The sequence below is a fragment of the Scyliorhinus canicula genome, chromosome 8, assembly GCF_902713615.1.
Source record: "Scyliorhinus canicula chromosome 8, sScyCan1.1, whole genome shotgun sequence".
In the NCBI taxonomy this organism is placed as follows: domain Eukaryota; kingdom Metazoa; phylum Chordata; class Chondrichthyes; order Carcharhiniformes; family Scyliorhinidae; genus Scyliorhinus; species Scyliorhinus canicula.
Genome location: NC_052153.1, coordinates 187,614,152 through 187,638,100, shown reverse-complemented (window position 1 = coordinate 187,638,100; position 23,949 = coordinate 187,614,152). Strand labels below are relative to the sequence as shown.

General features: G+C 47.5%; 1 protein-coding gene across 1 annotated transcript in view; it reads left to right on the top strand.

The window, feature by feature from the left end:
* rgs12b (regulator of G protein signaling 12b) overlaps positions 1–23,949 on the top strand; it is a 230,195-nt gene that overhangs the window by 178,547 nt on the left and 27,699 nt on the right. Inside the window, 5 exon segments of the mRNA XM_038805850.1 lie at positions 5,392–5,518; positions 14,886–14,982; positions 17,884–17,951; positions 19,765–19,906; positions 22,431–23,102. Of these exon segments, the coding sequence (XP_038661778.1) occupies positions 5,392–5,518; positions 14,886–14,982; positions 17,884–17,951; positions 19,765–19,906; positions 22,431–23,102 (1,106 nt within the window).

Below are 23,949 nucleotides of genomic sequence, written 5' to 3'. Positions count from 1 at the left end.
CTGGAACATTGGCACAGGAGTAAGCCATTCGGCCCCTCGAGCCTGCTCGTCCATTCAGTTAGATCACCTTAACTCCATCTATCTGCCTTAGTTCCATAACACTTTATTAACCTCGCCTCAGCAAAATCTATCAATCTTCGTTTTAAAAAAAGAGGAGGGGAAGGGGTGGCGCGGTGGTGGTGTTATCGGTTTTCAGTGTGGTGGTGTTTATGATCTACAAAATGCAATGTGAATGAACTGTTAATTTTAATAGCCAATAAGCCCTAAGCTTTGAAATTTGTATTTGAAACATATCTGGTGATTTTGATATAACCATGGAATCTGCCTTCTCCCGATACACTGTGACCACCATATCTTTCTTTATAAATTTAGAGTACCCAATTCATTTTTCGAAGTAAGGGGCAGTTTAGCGCGGCCAATCCACGTACCCTGCACATCTTTGGTTTGTAGGGGCGAAACCCACACAAACACGGGGCGGATGTGTAAACTCCACATGGACAGTGACCCAGAGACGGGATCAAACCTGGGACTCGGCGCTGTGAGGCTGCAGTGACTACCACATCTAATAATAATCTTTATTGACACAAGTAGGCTTACATTAACACTGCAATGAAGTTACTGTGAAAATCCCCTAGGGCCACACTCCGGCGCCTGTTCGGGTACACAGAGGGAGAATTCAGAATGTCCAATTCACCTAACAGCACGTCTTTCGGGACTTGTGGGAGGAAACTGGAGCACCCGGAGGAAACCCACGCAGACACGGGGAGAACGTGCAGACTCTGCACAGACAGTAACCCAAGCGGGAATTGAACATGGGACCCTGGCGCTGTGAAGCAACAGTGCTAACCACTGTGCTACCGTCCCGCCATGTAGCTACCCTGAAAAGACCAGCTGAACACTGCGAATTTGGGGATGTGTCAGAGATAGATTAGTCTATAGCAAGGCTATTCAAAAGCGGTTGTTAACCGAAAGCAACCTGGCCTTAAAGAAAGCTTTGGAAGTTGCAAATCCAAGGAATCTGCAGCCAAAGAAGCTAAACAGTTGAGTTCAAGCACAAGAATTCACATGATGTCGAATGCAAACATAGACATGCACTTGCTATAGGTGTGCAAAAACCAGGCACTCAGCAGCAGATTGTTGGTGCAAAGACATCGGGCGGGATTCTCTGACCCTCTGCGCTGAAATCGTGCTCAGTGTGGGGGCGGAGAATTGCCCAAAATAAGCTCCAACCCCGGCACGCGATTCTTCAGCGACCGGAGAATCACCGCCAGTCGCGCGCATTCTGGCGCCGATTCTCCGTGCTCGACGGGCCGAGTCCCACCGGGGTGGTTCACATGTGGTCCCACCCAGCGGGACCTTGGCGTTCTGGCTGCGGGGGCCGTCCTGGTGGGGGGCGCGGGGATCCGACTCCGGGGGGCCCTCCACGGTGGCCAGGCCCGCAATTGGTCACTACTGATCAGCGGGCACGCTTATTCCGGGGGGGGGGGCAGCCTACATTCCTCCGCGCCGGGTCCCTGTAGGGCGCTGCCATGTTTCGCGGGGGCTGGCGCGAAGACGCCCGCCGCTCGTATGCGCAGCCGCAAGGGTGTAACTGCAGGGCCCCGCTGGCAACCGGAGCTGCGGGACGCATGCCGGGGCCTTGCTAGCCCCTTTGAAGATGGAGAATCACCCCGGATTTTCTAGGAAAAAGTCCGGTGTGATTCCCACCCGTTTTCCGGCGGGCATGGGGACTTAGTCCCCAGAAGAGTGAATCCCACCCAATGTGCAGAAATTGTGACAGAAAGGGCCACATTGCATGTTGGAAAAAGAAGCAAGCTTCAGGCAAAAGTTGCAGGAAACAAGAGCCCAATAAAGCAAATGGCAAGATGAATCAAAGAAGAATTTTCCATGTGGTACAAAATGGACATGAGAAAAAACTCCATTCACAGTCTGAAGCCAAACTGTCATTAAATGTTCTACCGATTGCTGGTGTGACAAACTGATATTGGGTCGCTCCATTACTGCACTGTCAGCTGGTGAAGATGGAGGTGGACACTGATGCCAGAAACTGAAAATCTCTGACCTGTTGCTCTGCAACCCTTGATCATGGTGTTAAAAACCTACACTGGAGAAGTGGTTCTGTTGAGGGGCCCTATTGATATAACAGTGCGATTAAATGGACAGACGGCAAATTTGTCCTTGCACATAGTCAAAGGAAATTATCTGGCACTAATGGGAAGATCTTGGCTGGAAAAGATCAGATTAAATTGGGCTGAGGCAAATCTCAGGACGTATTTCAAATCAGGCCTACCCAAAATCTTTAAGAAACATGCTATTGCCTTCAACAGTGAGTTTGAAAGCATGAAAGATATCTTGGTAAAGCTGAAGGTCAAGCAAGGAAGTCAGGCGAGATGCTTAATGGCTAGGTCAGTGCCGTACGCACGCAATCAGGCCTTAGATCGTGGTAGAATTATAACAGCTGGTAAGAACATGAATCTTTGAGCCTGTTAACATAAGTGATTGGGCTATGCCGATCGTATCCGTGATGAAAAAAAGATGGATCTGTAGGCATTTGTGGCAATTTTAAAGTCATTATTAATCCTGTACTGCGTGCAGAGCAGTACTCTCTATCTTTGATTGATGACCTATTCGCTGGGTTGGCTGAAAGCCAACACTTCAGTAAACTTGACCTCAGTCAAGCATATCCGCAAATGAACGTGGATCAGGATTCACAACCGTTCTTGATGACTGAGACACACATAGTTATTTCGATGCAAAAGATTACCATTTGGCATCACTTCAGCGCCAGCGTTGTTCCAACAAGCTATGGACTAAATATTAAATAGATTAGACAGAGTCCAGTATTATCTGGATGACATCTTTGTAGCTGTAAAAATAAGAAAGAACATCTTCGCAACCTCGATGCCATACTCCAGAAATGAGAAGATTATGGATTAAGAGTCCGAAAAGACAAGTGTGAATTTTCCCAATCTTCAACTGAATATCTAGGTCATGTCATCGATGCCAAAGGGACTTCAGAAGTCTCCTTCAGAAGTCCAAGCCATTACTGATGTATCCTCACCTCCAAACTGCAACCAGCTTCAATCTTTCTTCGATTTACTAATTACGAAGGAAGGTTAGTCCCTATCTGGTGACTATTCTAAAACCCCTGCTCAATCTACTGTGCCAATATAAAATGTGGAAATGGTGGATCAATGCGAGAGAGCATTCGTTCAAGCCAAAGAGGTGCTACTCCAGTCAGAAGGCCTGACACATTTTGATCCACATTTACCCCTGCAACTGGCATATGACACTTCACCTCATGGAGTTGTGGTGGTGGTTTCCCACATAATGCCCACAGGTGAACAGTAGCCGTTAGGCTTCACATTGAGAATAAAGGGAAAACTGAGGAGAAGGTAGGAATGTGTTCACCTTATGCAAAAGCGTGGAACCTGCTGCCATTAGTCCCATTGAACCCGTGGGAATGGCCAGAGGCGGCCTGCCAATGGGTGCATGCTGATAGCACTGGACCTTTTGAAATCGAGTTATTTTGATGCAAAAGATTACCATTTGGCATCACTCCAGCGCCAGCGTTGTTCCAACAAGCTATGGACTAAATATTAAATAGATTAGACAGAGTCCAGTGTCATCATCGGAGAAAACATTTGCGACATTGGGTGAAGTCTTCGTATTTGGTTACGCTGAAGAACTGGTGAACAATAATGGACTGAAGTTCATATTTCAAGAGTTCATAAACTATTTGAAGGAGAATGGAATTCAACATATCCAGTTCGCTCCTTATCCCTACCACAAACGGGCTGGCAAAATGTTTTGTGCAGATGATGAAACATTTGTTAAGGGTAACCAGAGAACAAGGTTCGTTGTCTAAACGTTTGAGTCAATTCCTGCTCACGTACAGTCAACAACCGCTGTGTCTCCGCTGTTGCTAATGGCTAAATGCCAACTATGCACAGCATTTGATTTCCTAAAACCACCCAAGACAAAAGAAATTGTGGAGAAGAAGCAGCAGGATCAGGTCATACAGCGGAAAACGAGACAAAACTTTGTGTTTTTCACCAGTGTCAAGAGGTTCTGGCGAGAAATTATATCAGAAGTGAAAAGTGGATTCCTACCACCACCTTAGCACAGACAGGACCAATGACTTACACCATGCAAACCCAAGACAATGTAATATGGAGAAGTCATGGGGATCAACTTTTAACGGCAAGATCCGAACCAGAAGAAGCTGAACCAACGGAGAGTCAAAATCTAGATGTGCCAAAACACGACCGGGACCTTACCGAGAACCTGACACTAAACCAAACAATTGGGGAAAACAACACCAATCGCAAATCAAATACTGAGTCAACCTTAGATCACTATGCCAACTCCAGTTCAGATAACCACTGACAATGCAGACACCAAGCTAAAGACACCAGAGATTGCAGCAAGTACTAAAAAGCAGACACCTGAGGTTTGCCAACAACCACACAGAGAATGACAACCTCCAGGATGTCTGATGTACTGACTTGTTGTTGCTTGTTCATGTAGCTAATTGATTGTTAATGTTTTACTGTTTATTGTGTCAGGAACCATTGATTTAAAGGGAGAGGAAATGTGTATTCCCAGTATTGTTAATGTTCCCTCACAAGCAGCCTTGTAGCTGAACAAGGGCAGTCTAAAGAGAATGATTGCAGATACCATCGGCCATTTGCATGGGTAAGTGAGCAATCTAACATTGCAGCCTGTAGAGCTACATAAAGCTCTACGTTTTGGTTGAACCTCCAAGGCCTGCAGGCTCGACCTTGAATCCACCAGAGTTCCCAACCAAACATTTTATATTTAATCTAATCACCTGGGATAAAATGGACAAAAACCTCCTGCGGACATCTAACATGTTGTCTCACAGATGTGTGCGATGCACGTTCCTGTTCACAAATTTTCACCCCAGGGACTTGTAATTTGTGACGATGAACTGGTGAAGGGGAAGGAGGACAAAAATGCCTCTTTGGTTGCACCATGAGGCTGGTTTAGCTCAGTGGGCTAGACAGCTGGTTTGTGATGCAGAACAAGGCCAGCAGCGCAGATTCAATTCCCATACCAGCTGAGAATTCTGAATCCTCCCTCTGTGTACCTGAACAGGTGCCAGAATGTGGCGACCAAGGGCTTTTCACAGTGACTTCATTGTAGTGTTAATGTAAGCCTACTTGTGGCAATAAAAAGATTATTATTATTATTATTACTATAGAACAACTGAAACACAGTTGAATGGGATCATGCCGCCAATAAGATACAGAAAAACTGAAGTTCTAAATGTTTTGTTGAATTATTTGACTTTTGAGTATACTCTTATTTTTAATATGAAATTAATTGGTCGAAATATGACCCCATGCACCTTTTTTCTATTTTCAGGCTGGACCTTGTTCCCATAAATAGATCAGTCGGTTTAAAGGCCAAACCCACCAAACCTGTGACAGAAGTACTGCGTCCAGTGGTGGCAAAATACGGTTTAAATCTCAGTGACTTGGTGGCTAGAATTGTGAGTATATGGAAATACAAAGAATGAAAAGACTTGTATTTATAATTCCACCTTACCTGGTCCCTCAGGAATGGGTCAAGGTGCTTTGTATGTGGTGAGTTTCTTCAAAGTACCCTGACTGTTATCCTGGCAGTCCGCAAATATGTTGTGAACAGGGTGATTGAGCATTCAGCAGTGAGTTGTGGAGTAATGTTGGTCAGAATATCTGAGAGAACTACCTACTTATGGGCTGGATTCACTGCTTCGCGATACCAGAATTGCGACCAGGCAGGAAATGACGAGTAATTTAAAAATCGCGGTTTATGCCCGCTCCAATTTCGGCACCATGCTCTGGTCCCTCGCTGGCGGTGATATCGATGTTTGCACCCGTAGTCGCAGATCTATACAAACCCGTCATTTGCATGGGTTTCAATATCAGTAGTAGGTTGGACATTTCAGCTCTCCCCCTCTTCGGCAGAGCCTCATGGGCGTGAATTAGTACAAGTATTTACAAGTGGGGCCTGGGCGCCATGGCTATGGAGGGGGTGGGGGAGGCTTAAAAAAACCCCCTGAAAATCCTTCAAACATTGTCAGGGTTGCTTGGGGGTGGCTTGGCGACGGTGCCAAGTCCTTGGACTCTGGGTGTCTCTTCTCTTTCCCCCCACTCCCCCCATCAGGTGTCCACCAGGTGTTGGCACGCCTCAGAAGCGCTGCCCCACTGCAGAGGAAGCAGGAAATCGGCAGAGCTCACCCCAACCAGAGGGCATCTGCACCATGACCTTTTGAGCCCTCGCTGGTTCTCTGCCCCCTGAGGGTAGAGGCCTCATGAGTGACCCCCCACGCCGCCAGATCATCATTAGGGAGGCAGTGGTATTGTCACTGGGCTAGTAAACCAGAGAGCCAGAGTAATGCTCTGGGGACCCAGGTTCAAATCCCGCCACTGCAGATGGTGAAATTTGAATTCAATAAAAATCTGGAATTACAAGTCTAAAGATGAACTAATTGTCGTAAAAACCCATCTGGTTCATTAATGTCCTTTTAGGGAAGGAAATCTGTCGTCCTTACCTGGTCTGGCCTACATGTGACTGCGGACCCACAGCAATGTGGTTGACTCGTAACTGACCCCTCAAGGGTAATTAGGGATGGGCAATAAATGCTGGGACAGCCTGTGACGCCCACCTCCCATGAACAAATTTTTTTTTAAAATCTGTCTCTTGGTCAAGCTGGCAGCACTGTCTGCCTCTACCACCACCTCCTAGGCTGTGTTTAGGAGGGCAGGCTTGAATCTGAAGCCCACCCTGGGGAAGAGCGTGTGTCCCCCACTCCTCACTGGCATGGAGCAGAGAGTCTACCTCGAACTCCCAAACTCAACTTGGTGGCTGCAGTGAGTGTGTGGCGAGTGGAGCCTTTAATAAAGACACTGGAAGTCCACACAGAGTAAGATTAAGCCCTATTTCCATAACATTAACAGGGGCCATCCACCTCTTATCAGTGGCCTCCTGTGATCCAGCCGCCTTCTCAGCAAGTGGTCATTCTGGCGCCGATTAGTACTCCATTTGAAAAACGTGAACCTGGTGGAAGGGCTGCTGAGGGGTCCCAAGAGGTGTGTGGCCATCTTCGCTCACAGGCAATACACCCTGGGGCCCTTAGGCTTCCTGTCCCTATGCTTGGAGGGGGGGGGGGGGGGGGGGGGGGGGGGGGTTGGGGCAACCGGGAGGGGAAGGGTGCACCCCTGGTTGGGGGTGGGGCACCATGGGAGTGCTGAGAGAGGGGGTTGCTCTGCTGTGGGTGGGGAGGGGGAAAATGTGAGGAAGTCTTCCATGCCAACCACTGGACCGTGTGTCCCCATTCTGGGGACAACCCTAGTTCCCTGGAGTTATGGCTGCCGACCAGCCATAACTCCCACTGACTGGGGAGGCCTCTGGACATGCGGCTGAAGGCTATTGCTAATAGGGAACTGGCATTTGTGGTTGTGAGCACTTCCCAGTGGGTGGACAGGCCAAGTAGCATGTGGGGCTCATTGCCTAGCATCCCAATCACACCTTGATGCATGGACACTGTGCTTGAACGCTGCGGGAGGCAACACCACAGATGCAGCAGCCAAACCTCCTAACACCCAGGGGATGGGTCCTAGCCCCGGGCACATGCCCATGGCCGGGGTTTGCCGACATTCTGCTCGGTGTCTGGGGTGCAGGGTGTACGGTCCGGTCAGCAGTGTGCTCCCACCATGGCAAGGTGTGCACGGGGCGGGGGGGGGGGGGGGGGGGGGGGGGGGGGGGGTTGGGTGGTGCAGGAGAGGGGGAGGCTTGTTTTTCTTGACTTTGGTTTTTTTCGAGAATATTGGAAGGCTCATTTCTCTTTTGAATAGGTTAAAAATGCCAAACGGCTACCTTCTCACGGTGTCATTACCGCACTGAAGAAGGCCATTCAGCCCATCAACTCCTAGCCGGCTCTCTGTAGAAGAAATGAGAGGAGTAGACAATTGAGCCTGCTCCGCCATTCAGTTGGATCATAACTGATCACATTGTGGCCTCAACTTCACTTACCTGCTTACTATAGCCCTTGACTCCATTCTAGGCTAAAAAGAATATATCTGCCTCGCGTGTGAATATATTCAATAACCTAGCGCCCAATGTTCCCTGGGTATACTGGACTCCAAAGATTAATGACCCTCTGAGAGAAGATATTGATCTTCGTTTTTACCTTAAATGAGAGACCCCTTCGTTCTGACACGATACTCCCCTCATTCTTAATTCCCCCATGGGAGAAACATCGCTCATCAAATTCTGCACTGTAGATTCTATGATTCCATCTATGATTCTATGACCTGTCAAGCCCCTCTGAATCTTATATGGTTCAATGTTTCCCCTTCCCTATCCCCATAGCTTTCCATGTTTTTTTCCACTGGTGCCGATCCAATTTCCTTTCGCAATCATTGGTCTTCTCCATTTCCACCGTCCTCATGCATGGCAAGAATTCCAAAACATTCCCACTCGCTGCATCAGACTTTCTTCCTCACATCCCCCTGCTACTCTGCCCAAAACTTTAAATCTTTGTACCCTAGTCCTTGTACCATCAGCTAATAGGAATGTTTTTTATTAGTCTACTTCAACTAAATCTGTCATCACCTTGTATACCTCTACAGACCTTCCCTCAAACTGCTTTTCTCCAAGCAAAACAGCCCCAGCTTAGCATTGCTGCCTCACAGCCCCAGGGACCCAGGTTCAATTCTGGCCTCGGGTGACTGTGTGGAGTTTGCACTTTCTCCCGTGTCAGCGTGGGTTCTCTCCGGCTACTCCGGTTTTCTCCCACAGTCCAAAGATGTGGGGCGGAATTCTCCGCTCCCCACGCTGGGTGGGAGAATCGTGGGAGGGCCCCCTGACAAATTTCACACCCCCCGGTGCCCCCCGCGATTCTCTCCTCCACCCCCCACCCCCTGGGTCGGAAGAATCGCCGCTCGCCATTTTTCACAGCGAACGGCGATTCTCCAACCCCGATTGGCCGAGCAGCCGGCCGTTCACGACGGCGGCAAACACACTGGTCGCTGCCGTCGTGAAACGGGCGCCAGATGCCCGTTTGGGGCTTCTAGGTGGCCGTTTGGGGCAAGAGCACCACGACTGTGCTCGGGAGGGGACAGGCCCGCGATCGGTGCCCACCCATCGTCGGGCCGGCGTCCAAATAGGACGCACTATTTCCCCTCCGCCGCCCCGCAAGATCAAGCCGCCACGTCTTGCAGGGCAGCTGAGGGGAAAGACGGCCACCGCGCATGCGCGGGTCCATGCCGTCAGCGTCATGACGTCAGCCGCATACGCGGGTTGGAACCGGCCAACCTGCACATGCGCGGCTGACGTCATTAGGCGCGCCGGCCGCGTCATTCTTGGCGCGACGCCCCCCGCGGCCGAGAGTTACGGAGCACCGCTCCTAGCCCCGCCGGGAGGGGAGAATAGGGGGCGATGAGCGGCCTCCGAGGCTATCGTGAAACTCGGCCGAGTTCACGACGGCCCTCCCGATTTTTCCCGAGAGCGGAGAATTCTGCCCGTGCAGTTTAGATGGATCAGCCATGCTAAATTGCACCTTAGTGTCCAAAAATATGCAGATTTGGTAGGTTATGGGGATAGGCTGTGGGAGTGGGCAGACTTGATGGGCCGAATGGCCTCCTTGTGCACTGTAGGGATTCTATGAACCTAACCTATAGTTAAAATCCCTCAACTCTGGAACCAGTCTGGTAAATCTCCTCTCCACCCTAGCCAAGGACCTTCACATTCTTCCGAAGGTGTGGTGACTAATCTTATAGTTGTGGCCTAACCAAAGCTAAAGATTTCAGCCTAATTTCTCTGGTTTTGTATTCAGTACCTTTTATGCATGAAGCCAAGATCACAAATGCTCTGCTAACTATCTCTCCATGTGTTGTGCCACCATTAAAGATCAATGCCTACAGATCTCCAGGTTCCCCTCTCCCCACATATCTGGAACTGTGCCATTAAGTCTATATTGCTCCCTTATCTCATTTGCCATAATGCACCACCTCACAATTCTCTATTAAATTCCATCAGCCACTAGCCTGCCCGTTCCGCCAGCCTGCCTGTTCCGCCAGCCTGTCCATTCCGCCTGCCCATTCCGCCAGCCTCCCCATTCCGCCCGCCTGCCCATTCTGCCAGCCTGCCCGTTCCGCCAGCCTGCCCGTTCCACCAGCCTGCCCGTTCCGCCAGCCTGCCCGTTCCACCAGCCTGCCTATTCCGCCAGCCTGCCCGTTCCGCCTGCCCATTCCACCCGCTTGCACATTCCGCCCGCCTGCCCATTCCGCCAGCCTCCCCATTCCGCCAGCCTGCCCCTTCCGCCAGCCCATTCCGCCAGCGTGCCCATTCCGCCAGCCCATTCCGCCTGCCCGTTACGCCCGCCTGCCCAATCCGCCTGCCCATTCCGCCAGCCTGCCCATTCCGCCAGCCTGCCCATTCCGCCAGCCTACCCATTCCGCCTGCCCGTTCCGCCAGCCTGCCCATTCTGCCAGCTTGCCCATTCCGCCTGCCCGTTCCACCAGCCTGCCCAATCCGCCTGCCCGTTACGCCAGCCTTCCCATTCCGCCAGCCTGCCCATTCTTCCAGCCTGCCCAATCCGCCTGCCCATTCCACCAGCGTGCCCAATCCGCCTGCCCGTTCCGCCAGCCTGCCCATTCTGCCAGCCTACCCATTCCGCCAGCCTGCCCATTCCGCCTGCCCATTCTGCCAGCCTGCCCATTCTGCCAGCGTGCCCAATCCGCCTGCCCGTTCCGCCAGAGTGCCCAATCCGCCTGCCCATTCCGCCAGCCTGCCCATTCCGCCTGCCCGTTACGCCTGCCTGTTCCGCCAGAGTGCCCAATCCGCCTGCCCGTTACGCCAGCGTACCCATTCCGCCAGTGTGCCCAATCCGCCTGCCCGTTACGCCAGCGTACCCATTCCGCCAGTGTGCCCAATCCGCCTGCCCGTTACGCCAGCGTACCCATTCCGCCAGTGTGCCCAATCCGCCTGCCCGTTCCGCCAGCCTGCCCATTCCGCCTGCCCGTTCCGCCAGCCTGCCCATTCCGCCAGCGTGCCCAATCCGCCTGCCCATTCCGCCAGCCTGCCCATTCCGCCTGCCCATTCCGCCAGAGTGCCCAATCCGCCTGCCCATTCTGCCAGCGTGCCCATTCCGCCTGCCTGTTACGCCAGCGTACCCATTCCGCCAGCGTGCCCATTCCGCCTGCCCGTTACGCCAGCCTGCCCATTCCGCCTGCCCGTTACGCCAGCCTGCCCATTCCGCCAGCCTTCCCATTCCGCCAGCCTCCCCATTCCGTCTGCCCGTTCCGCCAGCCTGCCCATTCCGCCAGCCTGCCCATTCCGTCTGCCCGTTCCGCCAGCGCGCCCATTCCGCCAGCCTGCCCATTTCGCCCACCTGCCCAATCCCCCTGCCCATTCCGCCAGCCCAATCCGCCTGCCCATTCCGCCAGCCTTCCCATTCCGCCAGCCTCCCCATTCCGTCTGCCCGTTCCGCCAGCCCATTCCGCCAGCCTGCCCATTCCGCCAGCCTGCCCATTCCGTCTGCCCGTTCCGCCAGCGTGCCCATTCCGCCAGCCTGCCCATTCCGCCCGCCTGCCCAATCCGCCTGCCCATTCCGCCAGCCTGCCCATTCCGCCAGCCTGCCCATTCCGCCAGCCTGCCCATTCCGCCCGCCTGCCCAATCCGCCTGCCCATTCCGCCAGCCTGCCCATTCTGCCAGCCTGCCCATTCCGCCTGCCCATTCCGCCAGCCTGCCCGTTCCGTCTGCCCATTCCGCCAGCCTTCCCATTCCGCCAGCCTGCCCATTCCGCCAGCGTGCCCATTCCGCCTGCCCGTTCCGCCAGCCCATTCCGCCAGCCTGCCCATTCTGCTGTGCAGTCTGAGTCATGCTACATGCAGACCTTATTCAGCCAAAGCCAATGAGAAAAATGTTTTAATCAAGTATTTGATACTGTTGCTTCGATTTTGAAATTTATTTGAAGAATATTTAATGGAGAGAAAATGAAAATCGCTTATTGTCACAAGTAGGCTTCAAATGAAGTTACTGTGAAAAGCCCCTAGTCGCCACATTCCGGCGCCTGTTCGGGGAGGCTGGTACGGGAATTGAACCCACGCTGCTGGCCTGCCTTGGTCTGCTTTAAAAGCCAGCGATTTAGCCCTGTGCTAAACCCGCCCCTATTTCAAAGTTCTAATGATTTAATATTTTGTATTCAATGTTTATTTTTCCAAAAAGTTTGTCTGTAATAGACTGAATTAGAGACTTCCTATTGCACCTTTTGTTTCTATTCAAATTCCAAGCAGTCTCGAGTTTTTTCTTAGCAAAAAAAGTGAGATTTATCACGGTGATTCGAAGACAAATTGAATAAAATCATTTAGAAAGTTTACAGCGAAGCTTAAAGTTAGCTATTAACTTTACTCTTTGCTTCAGGAAGCATTCCAGAAAATGATAACACGACTATAGAGGCTCAGATGGAGAAAAACTGTTCCATCATTTACGTTTAATTATTGTTGACACAAGATTTGGCACAACTGCTGTGCATGAGTGAAATGCTAATGATTTGCTTTTAACTGGAAACTGGCATCAGCTGTCCGTTTTGTTTTGTTGTAAATTAAAGTAAACCATTTTGTCATTCTCTAATTTATGATCCACAAAAAATAATCATTACACTTCTTAAGTTAATGGCGCTCCGCTCATCGTAAGAACGTGAATTTTCCGATTATTGCCCAATGATCAGTTGCAGACGCTTCATCTGATTGTGGCCCAGAATTTATTGCACTGCAAAAATGGCTCCGAGTGCCATTATGAAGTGAAAATTGCTTATTGTCACGAGTAGGCTTCAATGAAGTTACTGTGAAAAGCCCCTAGTTACCACGTTCCGGCGCCTGTTCAGGGAGGATGGTACGGAAATTGAACCGTGCTGCTGGCCTGCCATGGTCTGCTTTAAAAGCCAGTGATTTAGCCCAGTGTGCTAAACCAGCCCCCTAGTTAGACAAGTGATCTTCCAGTGGCGTATTTAAGCCAAAAAGTTGTTGGGCAGCTCGTGTGACTGTGTTATACTGACAGTCTGTGCATTAAGAAATCTTTACTACCAATTCTGACCATGTAAACGGTACCGAGTATCTGTTCACATTTTAGTCTGCTATGTTTGACCTGTCAGTCCAACTTCACAAAGTTCACTCAAATAGGGTTGGAGAGGGCAAGGACTCGGCGATTTGCCAGGAGCTGCAAGAGGAGGAGGAGGCGGCGTTGGTGGAGGAGCTGAAGGCCAAGTGGGGGGAGGAGCTCGGGGAATCGATGAGGGGTTGTGGGCTGATGCCCTGAGCAGGGTTAATTCTTCCTTCTCTTGCGCCAGGCTCAGCCTGATACAGTTTAAAGTTGTTCACAGAGCGCATTTTGGCCACAACACGGCATATGACAGGGGCGAGAATGAGTAGGTTTTTTGGGGTGGAGGACAGATGTGTGAGGTACTCTGGGAGTCCAGCAAATCACGTCCATATGTTCTGGACGTGCTTTGCGAGGACTATGTCCAAGGTGGTGAACACCCAGGTCAAGCCGAGCTGGGGGGTAGCATTATTTGGGGTATCGGACGAGCCGGGAGTGCAGGAGCCGAAAGAGGCCGGTATTCTGGCCTTTGCGTCCCTGGTAGCCCGGCAGAGGATCTTGCTAATGTGGAGGGATGCGAAGCCCCCAAGCGTGGAAGCTTGGATTAATGACATGGCTGGGTTCATCAAGTTGGAGAGGATAAAGTTTGCTTTGCGAGGGTCTATGCAGGGGTTCTTCAGGTGGTGGCAACCGTTCCTAGACTTTCTCGCGGAGCGTTAGGAGGTCAGCAGCAGCAGCAACCCGGTCGGAGGGGGGGTTAGGGTGGGGTGTTTCCTGATCTGTGTTCTTATTGTTATATGGGGGGCTATTGTATTTTGGGGAAATCCCTATGTATAGTTATTGCGCGTTGTGTTCTTGTTTCTTTTTTCTGTAGGAGGGGGTGGTTGTTGAAAATTGACTGAAAACTTGAATAAATATATATATTTTTTTAAAATTGAGGATGGGGGTAATTGTGGAGTGTCCTCCTCCATTGAGTTGTTTAATTGTCCACCACATTTACGGTTGGATGTGGCAGGACTACAGAGCTTTGATCTGATTCATTGGTTGTGGAATCGCTTAGCTTTGTCTATTACTTGCTGCTTATGCTGTTTGGCACACAAGTAGCCCTGTATTGTAGCTTCACCAGGTCGACACCTCATTTTTCGATATGTCTGGTTGTGCTCCTGGCATGCCCTCCTGCACTCTTCATTGAACCAGGGTTGATCCCCTGGCTTAGCGGTAATGGTAGAGTGGGGGATATGCTGGGAAATGAGGTTGCAGATTGTGGTTGAATACAATTCTGCTGCTGCTGATGGCTCATGGATGCCTAGGTTTGAGTTGCTACATCTGTTCGAAGTCTATCCCATTTAACACTGTGGTAGTGCCACACAACACGTTGGAGGCTATCCTCAATATGGTCGTTCGAACCACATCTGTAAGCTAGGTGACATTGCGACGATTTGCTCACAGTGCCACCACCCAGCTCCCCTCTACCACTTGCTGACCACTGTTTCATCAAACCAGTCCGAATTCAGCCTCTAGATTCCTGCTGACTCTGAGTGTAAAGGGCCTTTAATTGGCAATTCAACAAGTCGCGGAATGCTGCCCAGTAAAAACAAATGTAAATGTAAAATGGAGTGTGAGCACGTGGGTCTACAGGACAAGGCGAGACATATAGACCAAATATTTTTCTGCTCCCTGCCTCATATTCTATATTCCTGTTTAACTTTCATCCCTTCTCTTTTGTTTATAATTTACACTGAGTGACATATTTTGTATTGTTTATATTCCATAGAACGGAGAATCAGAAGTTTTAGATCTTGGTGTTCCCATCTCTAATCTTGATGGACAGCGTGTTGTTCTGGACATTGCAGATTATGTGAAGGAAAAAGGTCAGCATGATATATGAGCTAGACAGTTTCCTCAATGATTCCTTTTTCTCTTTTACAGCATGTATTTATATATTACAGTTCATAACAGTTCCGTCAATAATGATTTTATGAAGTAATTTTGATTATTTAACCAGCCAATTGTTTTATCAGTGTTTGACTAAAGTTTGACAAGAAGCTGATGAAGGAATGCAAATTGGATTGTAATTAGAATTGTGCAACAGTTGCGTTTAAGCAAAGGTATATTCGTTATTTATTTATTATAATGTGTACATTACAGTGGAGCACAACTTTTTTAGAAAATTACTTGAATCGCTTTTTAAAGCATTCAAATCTTCCATGAAAGTACTTTTTAAAAACATGCCAGTTTGTTGCCAAAAGAGTTTTGTATTGCTAAAACTTAGGCAATATTATAAGCATCACACAGCTTGAGGATTAGCACATAAAAAGATTTGTTGCATTGATTGGCAAACAGGTCAGAACACATTGCTTTAAATTAATAAATACATACTTTTGCAATTAAGTTAAATGTTTTACTAATGTAACAGATCATTGGAAAAGATAGAAATATATTTATGCATGGAGATTTTATTTTGTTAAATAGTTATTCCTTCACCTGTTATAATTGGGTTTGGTGAGTGAATGTGTGTGTGAGAGTGCATATCTGTGGAGGGGGGGGGGGGGGCTGCATGGTGGCGCAGTGGTTAGCGCTGCTGCCTCACGGTGCCGAGATCCCAGGTTCGATCCCAGCCCTGGGTCACTGTCCGTGTGGAGTTTGCACATTCTCCCCGTGTCTGCGTGGGTTTTGCCCCACAACCCGCAGCATGGTAGCATATTGGTTAGCACAGTTGCTTCACAGCTCCAGGGTCCCAGGTTTGATTCCCGGCTTGGGTCACTGTGTGGAGTCTGCACGTTCTCCCCGTGTTTGCGTGGGTTTCCTCCGGGTGTTCCGGTTTCCTCCCACAGACCAAAGATGTGCGGGTTACGTGGATTGGCCTTGCTAAATTGCCCTTGGTGTCCAAAAAGGTTAAGTGGGGTTACGGGGATAGGGTGGAAATGTGGTCTTGGATAGGGTTCTTTCCAAGGGTCGGTGCAGACCCGATGGGCCAAATGGCCTCCTTCTGCACTGTATATTCTATGATTCTATGTGCAGGGTAGGTGGATTGGCCAAACTAAATTTCCCCTTAATTGGAAAAAATTAATTGGAAACTCTAAAAAAAAAAAAAAAAAATTTTTAAATGTGTGTGAGAGTATATATGTGTGCGAGTGCATATGAGTGTGTGTATGTAGTGGGGAGAATTTTTCACATTCTCCTGAGTGTGTTTTGCGGCAGCGTGAGACAGTCTGCCATTGGCCGGCAGGATCACATGATCCCGTCGTTGTCAGTGGATTGAATCTGCCCCAAGCCTTCAGGAAACTCCCCAGTGCTTTAAGCTTCTTGCATTTATCTTTCATTCTGTTTGTAATATTTCTGGTGACCCCTTGGGTACATATGCATATGCAAAATCGTTCTGTTTTCCTGAGGGGTTTACATTTTATATTCATAAAAGAACAACAAAAGAGACGAGCAACATAGCGATGAAAAGCAGAAATGAAAACTATCAGTTGTTAAGAGACTTGCAAGATCTTTGGGACCTATCAGCTTTGTGCTAGTGTCAAAGGAAGGCAAATGGAAATGAATAAAATCATAAGAGTTTCACAGCACAGAAAGAGGCCCTTCAGCTCATCATGTCTGCAACGGCATACAATATTTCTTCGTTCAGCATTTTATTCTTCATCCAGCTCACTACCTGTAAATAAAGATATACAATTTATATCCTACCCAGCATGTAAAAAACATACTTCAACCCAACTTCCTGGAGCTGCATTCAGTTAATTTTGTTCTCTGAAGCATGAACTTTGTCAGCAGCCCCAGGATTGATTTGGGAGTTGAGGTTGCTGTTGTGACCTCCGTATCAGCTCACCTCACATCACTATTGTGGTCATTCTGTGACCAATGTCATGGGAGTTTTGGTTTACTTTTTTTAAAAAAAAGAAAAAAAATCCCCTCCAATTAAATTAGCTGTTGCTTACCTGCAGAGTTTCTGCTCGGTCTGTTATGCTGTTGCCTGGATGTTTTATCCCTCAGAGCTACTGGCTGTAGCCTCCCTCACTCCTGCTCTTTTAGTTCACTGTGGTAACCTTCTTTCTATCCTGTGCATCACCCCCTTCACTCAGTCCCTCTTGCTGCTGCCTTCTACTCCTGTCTGGAATAATTACAGCTTCCTCTTCCCGGCCCAAGCCTCCACTTACAGTTCCACTACCATTGTTGCATGACATCTACCCCATCGGTCCTATTCTGCTTCCTTCTACAGCACTAGCATTGCCGTCAGCCCCAAACACTGCTGCCCCATAGCACCCAATCGCTCAATCCTGCTTTGAAGCTTACCCTATGACACCTCATCGCTTAAGCTCATTAAGCTCTCTCAATCACACAGTCAGATTCCTCATTTCCTGTTCATGGCACATGAAAATCTTTCCCTCGCTATAAAAACAAACCTGTTAAACTGATGGGATAAAATACTAACTTGGCATCTTGGGTAAAGAACCAATACCATATCTATTTTTTTATGGACTGTTGGGGAGGAAAAACTTTCATCAACCTGAATGAAGTTGAAACGAAGACTTATTTTTCCCAGGCTAATCAAATTCGAGCAAAATCTAAGTCCCTATTCCCCCCCGCTGCCCCACAGGCACAGTCTAACCATCGACACCATAAGTACACCAGAGGAAATTATTAACATAAGTGAAATATTGTTCATGTTAACAGCCATTTAAATGATCAGTGTGAAACCAACCAGCCAAAGAGTCACTGAATCTTCTACCTGGTCATCTAATCATGTGGCATCTCACTGTTGCTTACAGACAGAGAGAAGATTGCAGGAGGAAAACAGGGCTCGTCCAATATTGGCATACCTCATCATGGTGTGAAGGTAAACTTTTACCTTTTTATATGCCAGAAAAATAATATTCTGCTATTGATGTTTGCAGAAAAAGTTGCGAATTATAGGAAAATAGTTGCATTGGTATCTACTATACTCTCTGATTATATTAACCCATTCTGCAGATGTTTTTAGGTGCAACATATCACATCTTTCATTTATATTTATCAGTTTTATTATTAAGAGAAAATGCTGGAAAATCTCAGCAGGTCTGGCAGCATCTGTAAGGAGAGAAAAGAGCTAACGTTTCGAGTCCAGATGATTCTTTGTCAAAGCTATAATGCATAGAAAGTAGGAGGTATTATTAAGATTATAGGTCCTGTGTTGCCGCGATTTCGGTTTATTTTCCAATGCCTGCCGATTTTCCTGCCAAAGGCATTTGTTAGAGAAATAGAAGGGATGATTACCTCGTTCATATGAGGAGGGAAGGTGGCCAGAATTAGAAAGGTGCTACTACAGAGAGGAAGGTAGGCATGGGGTTTGGGTCTTCCGAACCTGATGTATTAATATTGGGCAACAAATGTGGAGAAGGTATGGAGCTGGGTCAGACGGATTGGCTACCAGTGTGTCAGAATGGAGGAGAGTTTGTGTTGGGGGTCAGGAACAGGCTAGCAACAGGGCCGCTCCCGACAGCCCCGAGGAAATACTCAAGGAGGCCGGTACTAATAGCTTCATTGAGAATTTGGGGCAGTTTCGCCAGTACTTCAGGTTGGGGGCAGGGTCTAGGGAATTGCTGATTCGGAGGAACCACTGATTTGAGCCAGGGCAGTGGTTGGAAATTTTCGGAGATGGGAGGCAAAAGGAATTAGGACACTAAAAGATTTGTTTCTTGGGGGTCGGTTTGCAGGATTAAAGGAGCTGGAAGCGAAGTATGGGCTGGAACAGGGGGAAATATTTAGATACATGCAGGTTCGAGACTTTGCCAGAAAGGAGATACAGAGCTTCCCGGTAGAGCCGGCCTCCACATTGCTGGAGGAGGTGCTGACGACAGGGGGACTGGAAAAGGGCGTAGTGTCGGCGGTTTACGGGGCTATTTTGGAAGAAAAGAAGGCACCGCTGGATGGGATCAAGGCATGGTGGGAGGAAGAGTGAGAGGGTATGGAGGAGGGATTCTGGTGTGAGGTGCTCCGGAGGGTGAACACCTCCACCTTGTGCGCGAGATTGGGGCGGATACAGCTGAAGGCGGAATATAGAGCACACCTCACCACGGCGAGGATGAGCCGGCTCTTTGAGGGGATAGAAGATGTGTGGGGGTGGGGGGTATGTCCAAAGCTGGAGGATTACTGGAAGGAGGTTTTTAGGGTAATCTCTAAAGTGGTATGCATGAAACTGGACCCGGGCCCTCAGGAGGCCATATTCGGGGTGTCGGACCAGCCGGGGTTGGAAACGGATACGGAGGCAGATGTTGGGAGGGTTGGGGGGAGGGGGACTGAATGTGCTAATGGTGACTATGGGTGATTCCTGATTCCTTTTTGTTATTTGTTTATGTTAACGTGCGGGCTGCTGTTTTGGGGTTTGGTGGGAGGATGGGATTGTTGTTATTGATATGGGGATTGATATTGCATTCATTAGTGATTATTGTTTATTGTTGGTGGGTGTAAATTTGGGAGAAAATGTGAAAAAGTAGGAGAATAGAAATATTTTTAAAAAAAGATTGGTCCAGTAAATAATTTTTCCCTGTTATTCAGCTATATTTAATTTTGGCTGTCTCTTACTAGACAATGCCTCAAATTATATTAATATATTCTGATTATGCTTTTAGCTGCAACATAACCCAACTCTAACTTATACTCACCAATTTTAGCAACACCAGGCGGATGTGGGAAAACCCTTTACAGTGAGAGGAAATGGAAAATCTTCCAACGATGCACGGCCTTCAAAAAAAGATATAATTCACCCGACAAGCAAAAAGAGACAGCCAAAGCCAAATATGGATGAGGTGGAAGGTAAATTACTTATTGGACTAATAACCAGAGAGCATTAGCATAAAATATAACAGCTTCTTACGTAAACACACCTTGGAACATGTTATGTTGCTGGTGTTGTATTTCCTGGCTATGTAACAGCCAAAAAACCTGCTCCAATTTTCCTATCAATGCCACTCGCCATTAAATGAGTGATACTTTGTATTTGCACGTAAAAGTCCTTTTTGCTTCCCTGTAGAAAAGCACTTGGTGCTTTGCCCTGTCTTGAGTTTCTGAGGAAGTTTGACAAAGGAGAACTAGTGGATGTGATGTGTTTAGATTTCCAGAAGGCCTTTGACAAGGTGCCGCATAGAAGGCTGTTAAATAAGTTAAAAGCCCATGTTGTTAAGGGTAAGATCCTGGCATGGATAGAGGATTGGCTGACTGGCAGAAGGCAGAGAGTGGGGATAAGGGGGTCTTTTTCAGGACGGTAGCTGGTGACTAGTGGTGTGCCTCAGGGGTCTGTGCTGGAACCACAACTTTTCACAATATACATTAATGATCTGGAAGAAGGAACTGAGGGCATTGTTGCTAAGTTTGCAGATGATACAAAGATATGCAGAGGGACAGGTAGTATTGAGGAAGCAGGAGGGCCACAGAAGGACTTGGACAGGCAGGAGAGTGGGCAATGAAGTGGCAGATGTAATACAATGTGGAAAAGTGTGAGGTTATGCACTTTGTTAGGAAGAATGGTGACATAGACTATTTTCTAAATGGGAAAAGGCTTCGGAAATCAGAAGCACAAAGGGACTTGGGATTCCTCGTTCAAGATTGTCTTCAGGTTAATGTGCAGGTTCAGTCGGCAGTTAGGAAGGCAAATGCAATGTTACCATTTATGTCGAGAGGGCTAGGATACAAGACCAGGGATGTACTTCTGAGGCTGTATAAGGCTCTGGTCAGACCATTTGGACTACTGTGAGCAGTTTTGGGCCCTGTATCTTAGGAAGGAGAAAGGGCGAGACCCACAGCCATCTGCCTCGGGGCATCCAATCTGAAAAACTAAAAAAGATCCTCCCGGAGCTCCCCAACTGAAGCCCCCATATAATGCTGGTGGGGGATCCGAATGTGGGGGGATTATACAGCGGGGAAGCCCGCTGATAATATTGAAATGTTTGATAATGGGGTTCCCAACCTTACATGGCAGGAACCCCATTACATCATTGCCAATGGGAATGAGAAATCCCAGCAGCGTAAAAGTGGTTTGGGGACTCCCCTTGCATTCTTCATCCCACCAGCTTTCCCATCCACCAAAAACAACAATGGAACCCCCTCCCTATACCGTGTTTCACTTGTAAAATAATATATACCTTTTCATAGTCATTTCTTCCAAATATTTAACTGTTTTGGAGATTTATAAAAGCTAAAGCTATTAGAATGAATATAAAGTTAATTTTTAAAAAGAATTAACAAATTTAAAGGCTTAAACAAGATTTTAAGAATTTGGTTAGTTATTTTCAATATATGAAGTGATATTTCCCTATTTCCCTACATAGTGATTACACTCCAAAGTACTTCATTGGAGTACCCCCCAAGGTTTTAACGGAGCTTTATAAATGCAAGTCTGCCTTTCTTTCTTGCTGTAATTCTGCCCAAATCTCCATATAGTATGTATCTATTATACAGCTTTACAATTCATAGAATCATGGAATCATAGAAATTACAGTGCAGAAGGAGGCCATTCGGCCTATCGAGTCTGCACCAGCCCTCGGAAACTTAAGCCTACACCTCCACCCTATCCCCGGAACCCAGTAACCCCACTAACCTTTTTGGACAGTAAGGGCAATTTAGCATGGCCAATCCACCTAACCTGCACATCTTTGGACTGTGGGAGGAAACCCACGCAGACACGGGGCGAACATGCAGACTCCGCACAGTGACCCAAGCCGGGAATCGAACCAGGAGCTGCAAAGCAACAGTGCTAACCACTGTGCTACCGTGCTGCCCATTATGGAGGTTGACCTACTGAAGGGTTCTCCCGCTTATCTACTGTAAATTATTTTCCCAGCATTATCAAACAGGCAGGAAAACTTTCTTGAATTCTACCAGTGCCAAACTTTGGATGTGGTTCCAGGGCTAACATCAGCAGGGTTGAAGCAGATGTAGATCTTTGCTCAGGTGGATGGTAACTGGGGTGGAGAAGGAAGAGAAACACCAAATTGTTGTGTCCAATCTTGTGGCTTTACTTGATTGACAAAACCCCTCTAAAGATGCAATTCTTTCCCTTGTCTCTTTTGGGGAACTATTCCCACCTCCTCTGAACCATATACCTTTAAGTAAAATATTATTTGGCCCTGTGTCTGAAAAGTAACATCAGAGGTTTACATTGAAGATAAGTGAATAAAGCACCATATTGATATTCATGCAACCTACCCCTGAACATCTTACACCTTACCCTCTTACCCAGAAAAACAACATACTGGCTTTAATTCAGAAGTAAACTGTAAACTTAAAATGTCAATACAGTGAACGGTTATCTTATAAAATTTTCATTTTTATGTTGTGGCAGAGTTTTTTGACCTTCTATCCAAAGCTCAGAGCAATAGAGTGGATGATCAGCGTGGACTTCTGAAGAAAGAAGATCTAGTACTTCCAGATTTTCTACGCCTCAAGCCACTCGTATTTGAGCCTGACTCCTCCACGCCTGCTGCAAGCAAAGTAAATGGTAGAAAGCGAGAGGAGAAAAGCCAAACCGTGCACCGGAATGTCAAGTCAGCACAACACACTGACAAGTTAGAGTATCCGGGCTCCAGCACAGCTATCTCAACTGCACTGAATTTCAACGAAAACTCTAACAACATTAAAACCAAGCCAACAACTCGAGACGATAGCGGTCATCGGCCTGTCTTAGTGCCACCCAATTATGTAAAGCCAGATACTAAGCAGATAAACGATGCACCTTTCCATGCGCCGGTATCTCCAATTCCACATGTCAGTGAACAAAGGTGGGAAAAGCGGTCTGGAGACTGGCAGTCGGAACCCATATCACCCTTTGAGGATGAAAATGCACTTGATCTGACTCTGGTGGCAGAAGGTGATATCAATAGCCCAAACAGTACATTATTACCGCCCCCACCAACACCACCATCCACTGTCAGTAAACTGGAGATAGCTAACTATACTCCACCAACTCCCTACACAGATGGTCAGGAGAACTCTTCACACTGCAGATCCATTTCAGGTATTTAAATGTGGCCTACCTGTTTGTAGAAAAATCTTTATAAAAAAAAATGTCAGTTGTGTTCAGATTGATCATATTCAAAGAGAAAACAGAAACTGGAAAAGACTCTCTGAAAATTTGACACACGATGCACTAGTTTCAGTTTACACCTTTTCTAAGCGTCTAACTGTTGATGGTTCTAGCACACATTCCAGTATATATGGAAAAAGTCTGGATTGGGGTACAACAATAAGAACCTAGTTTTATTTAGCGTGTTCAAAGCAGGACTTATTTTTATGTAATTTGTTCTACACTGTCTGAAGATGCATTTATTTGCCCTGCTGAATTTCCTAAGATGATTGCTGTAAAATATTCTCATAATTTCCACGGAAGTTAAACTTTGACCCGTTGGTGGTTGCGAAATTGTCACAAGGGGTGTCACACACACACATTTTGAAAAAAGTTTGAATAGCATTTGAGTCTGTTTTGTATCAGGCAAAATCGTAACAGAATGATCTAACCTATCGTCCCCTTACCATCTCGTTTTCAGCAACAATTTCAGATGAATTTGATACCCTGAGTGCTCGCTGAAATGCTGCCTTTTGTATAATATAAGATTATGTCCATGTACAGTCCTACCCACTTAAATTGACATTGTGAGGACCATTCTAATTTTGTCGACGTAAACGGACATAATGCATAAATAAAAAAATCGACACCCGATTTCTAATTGCTTTATTCCCGTTTACATAATTGTTTATATTGAGTTATTTTATTTTTTAAATAGCCAATTGACTTTATCATGACGAGTGTTCTTTGAGGATCACAACTTACGTGTAACTTATCGAAACAGTTGGCTGCTTCCATT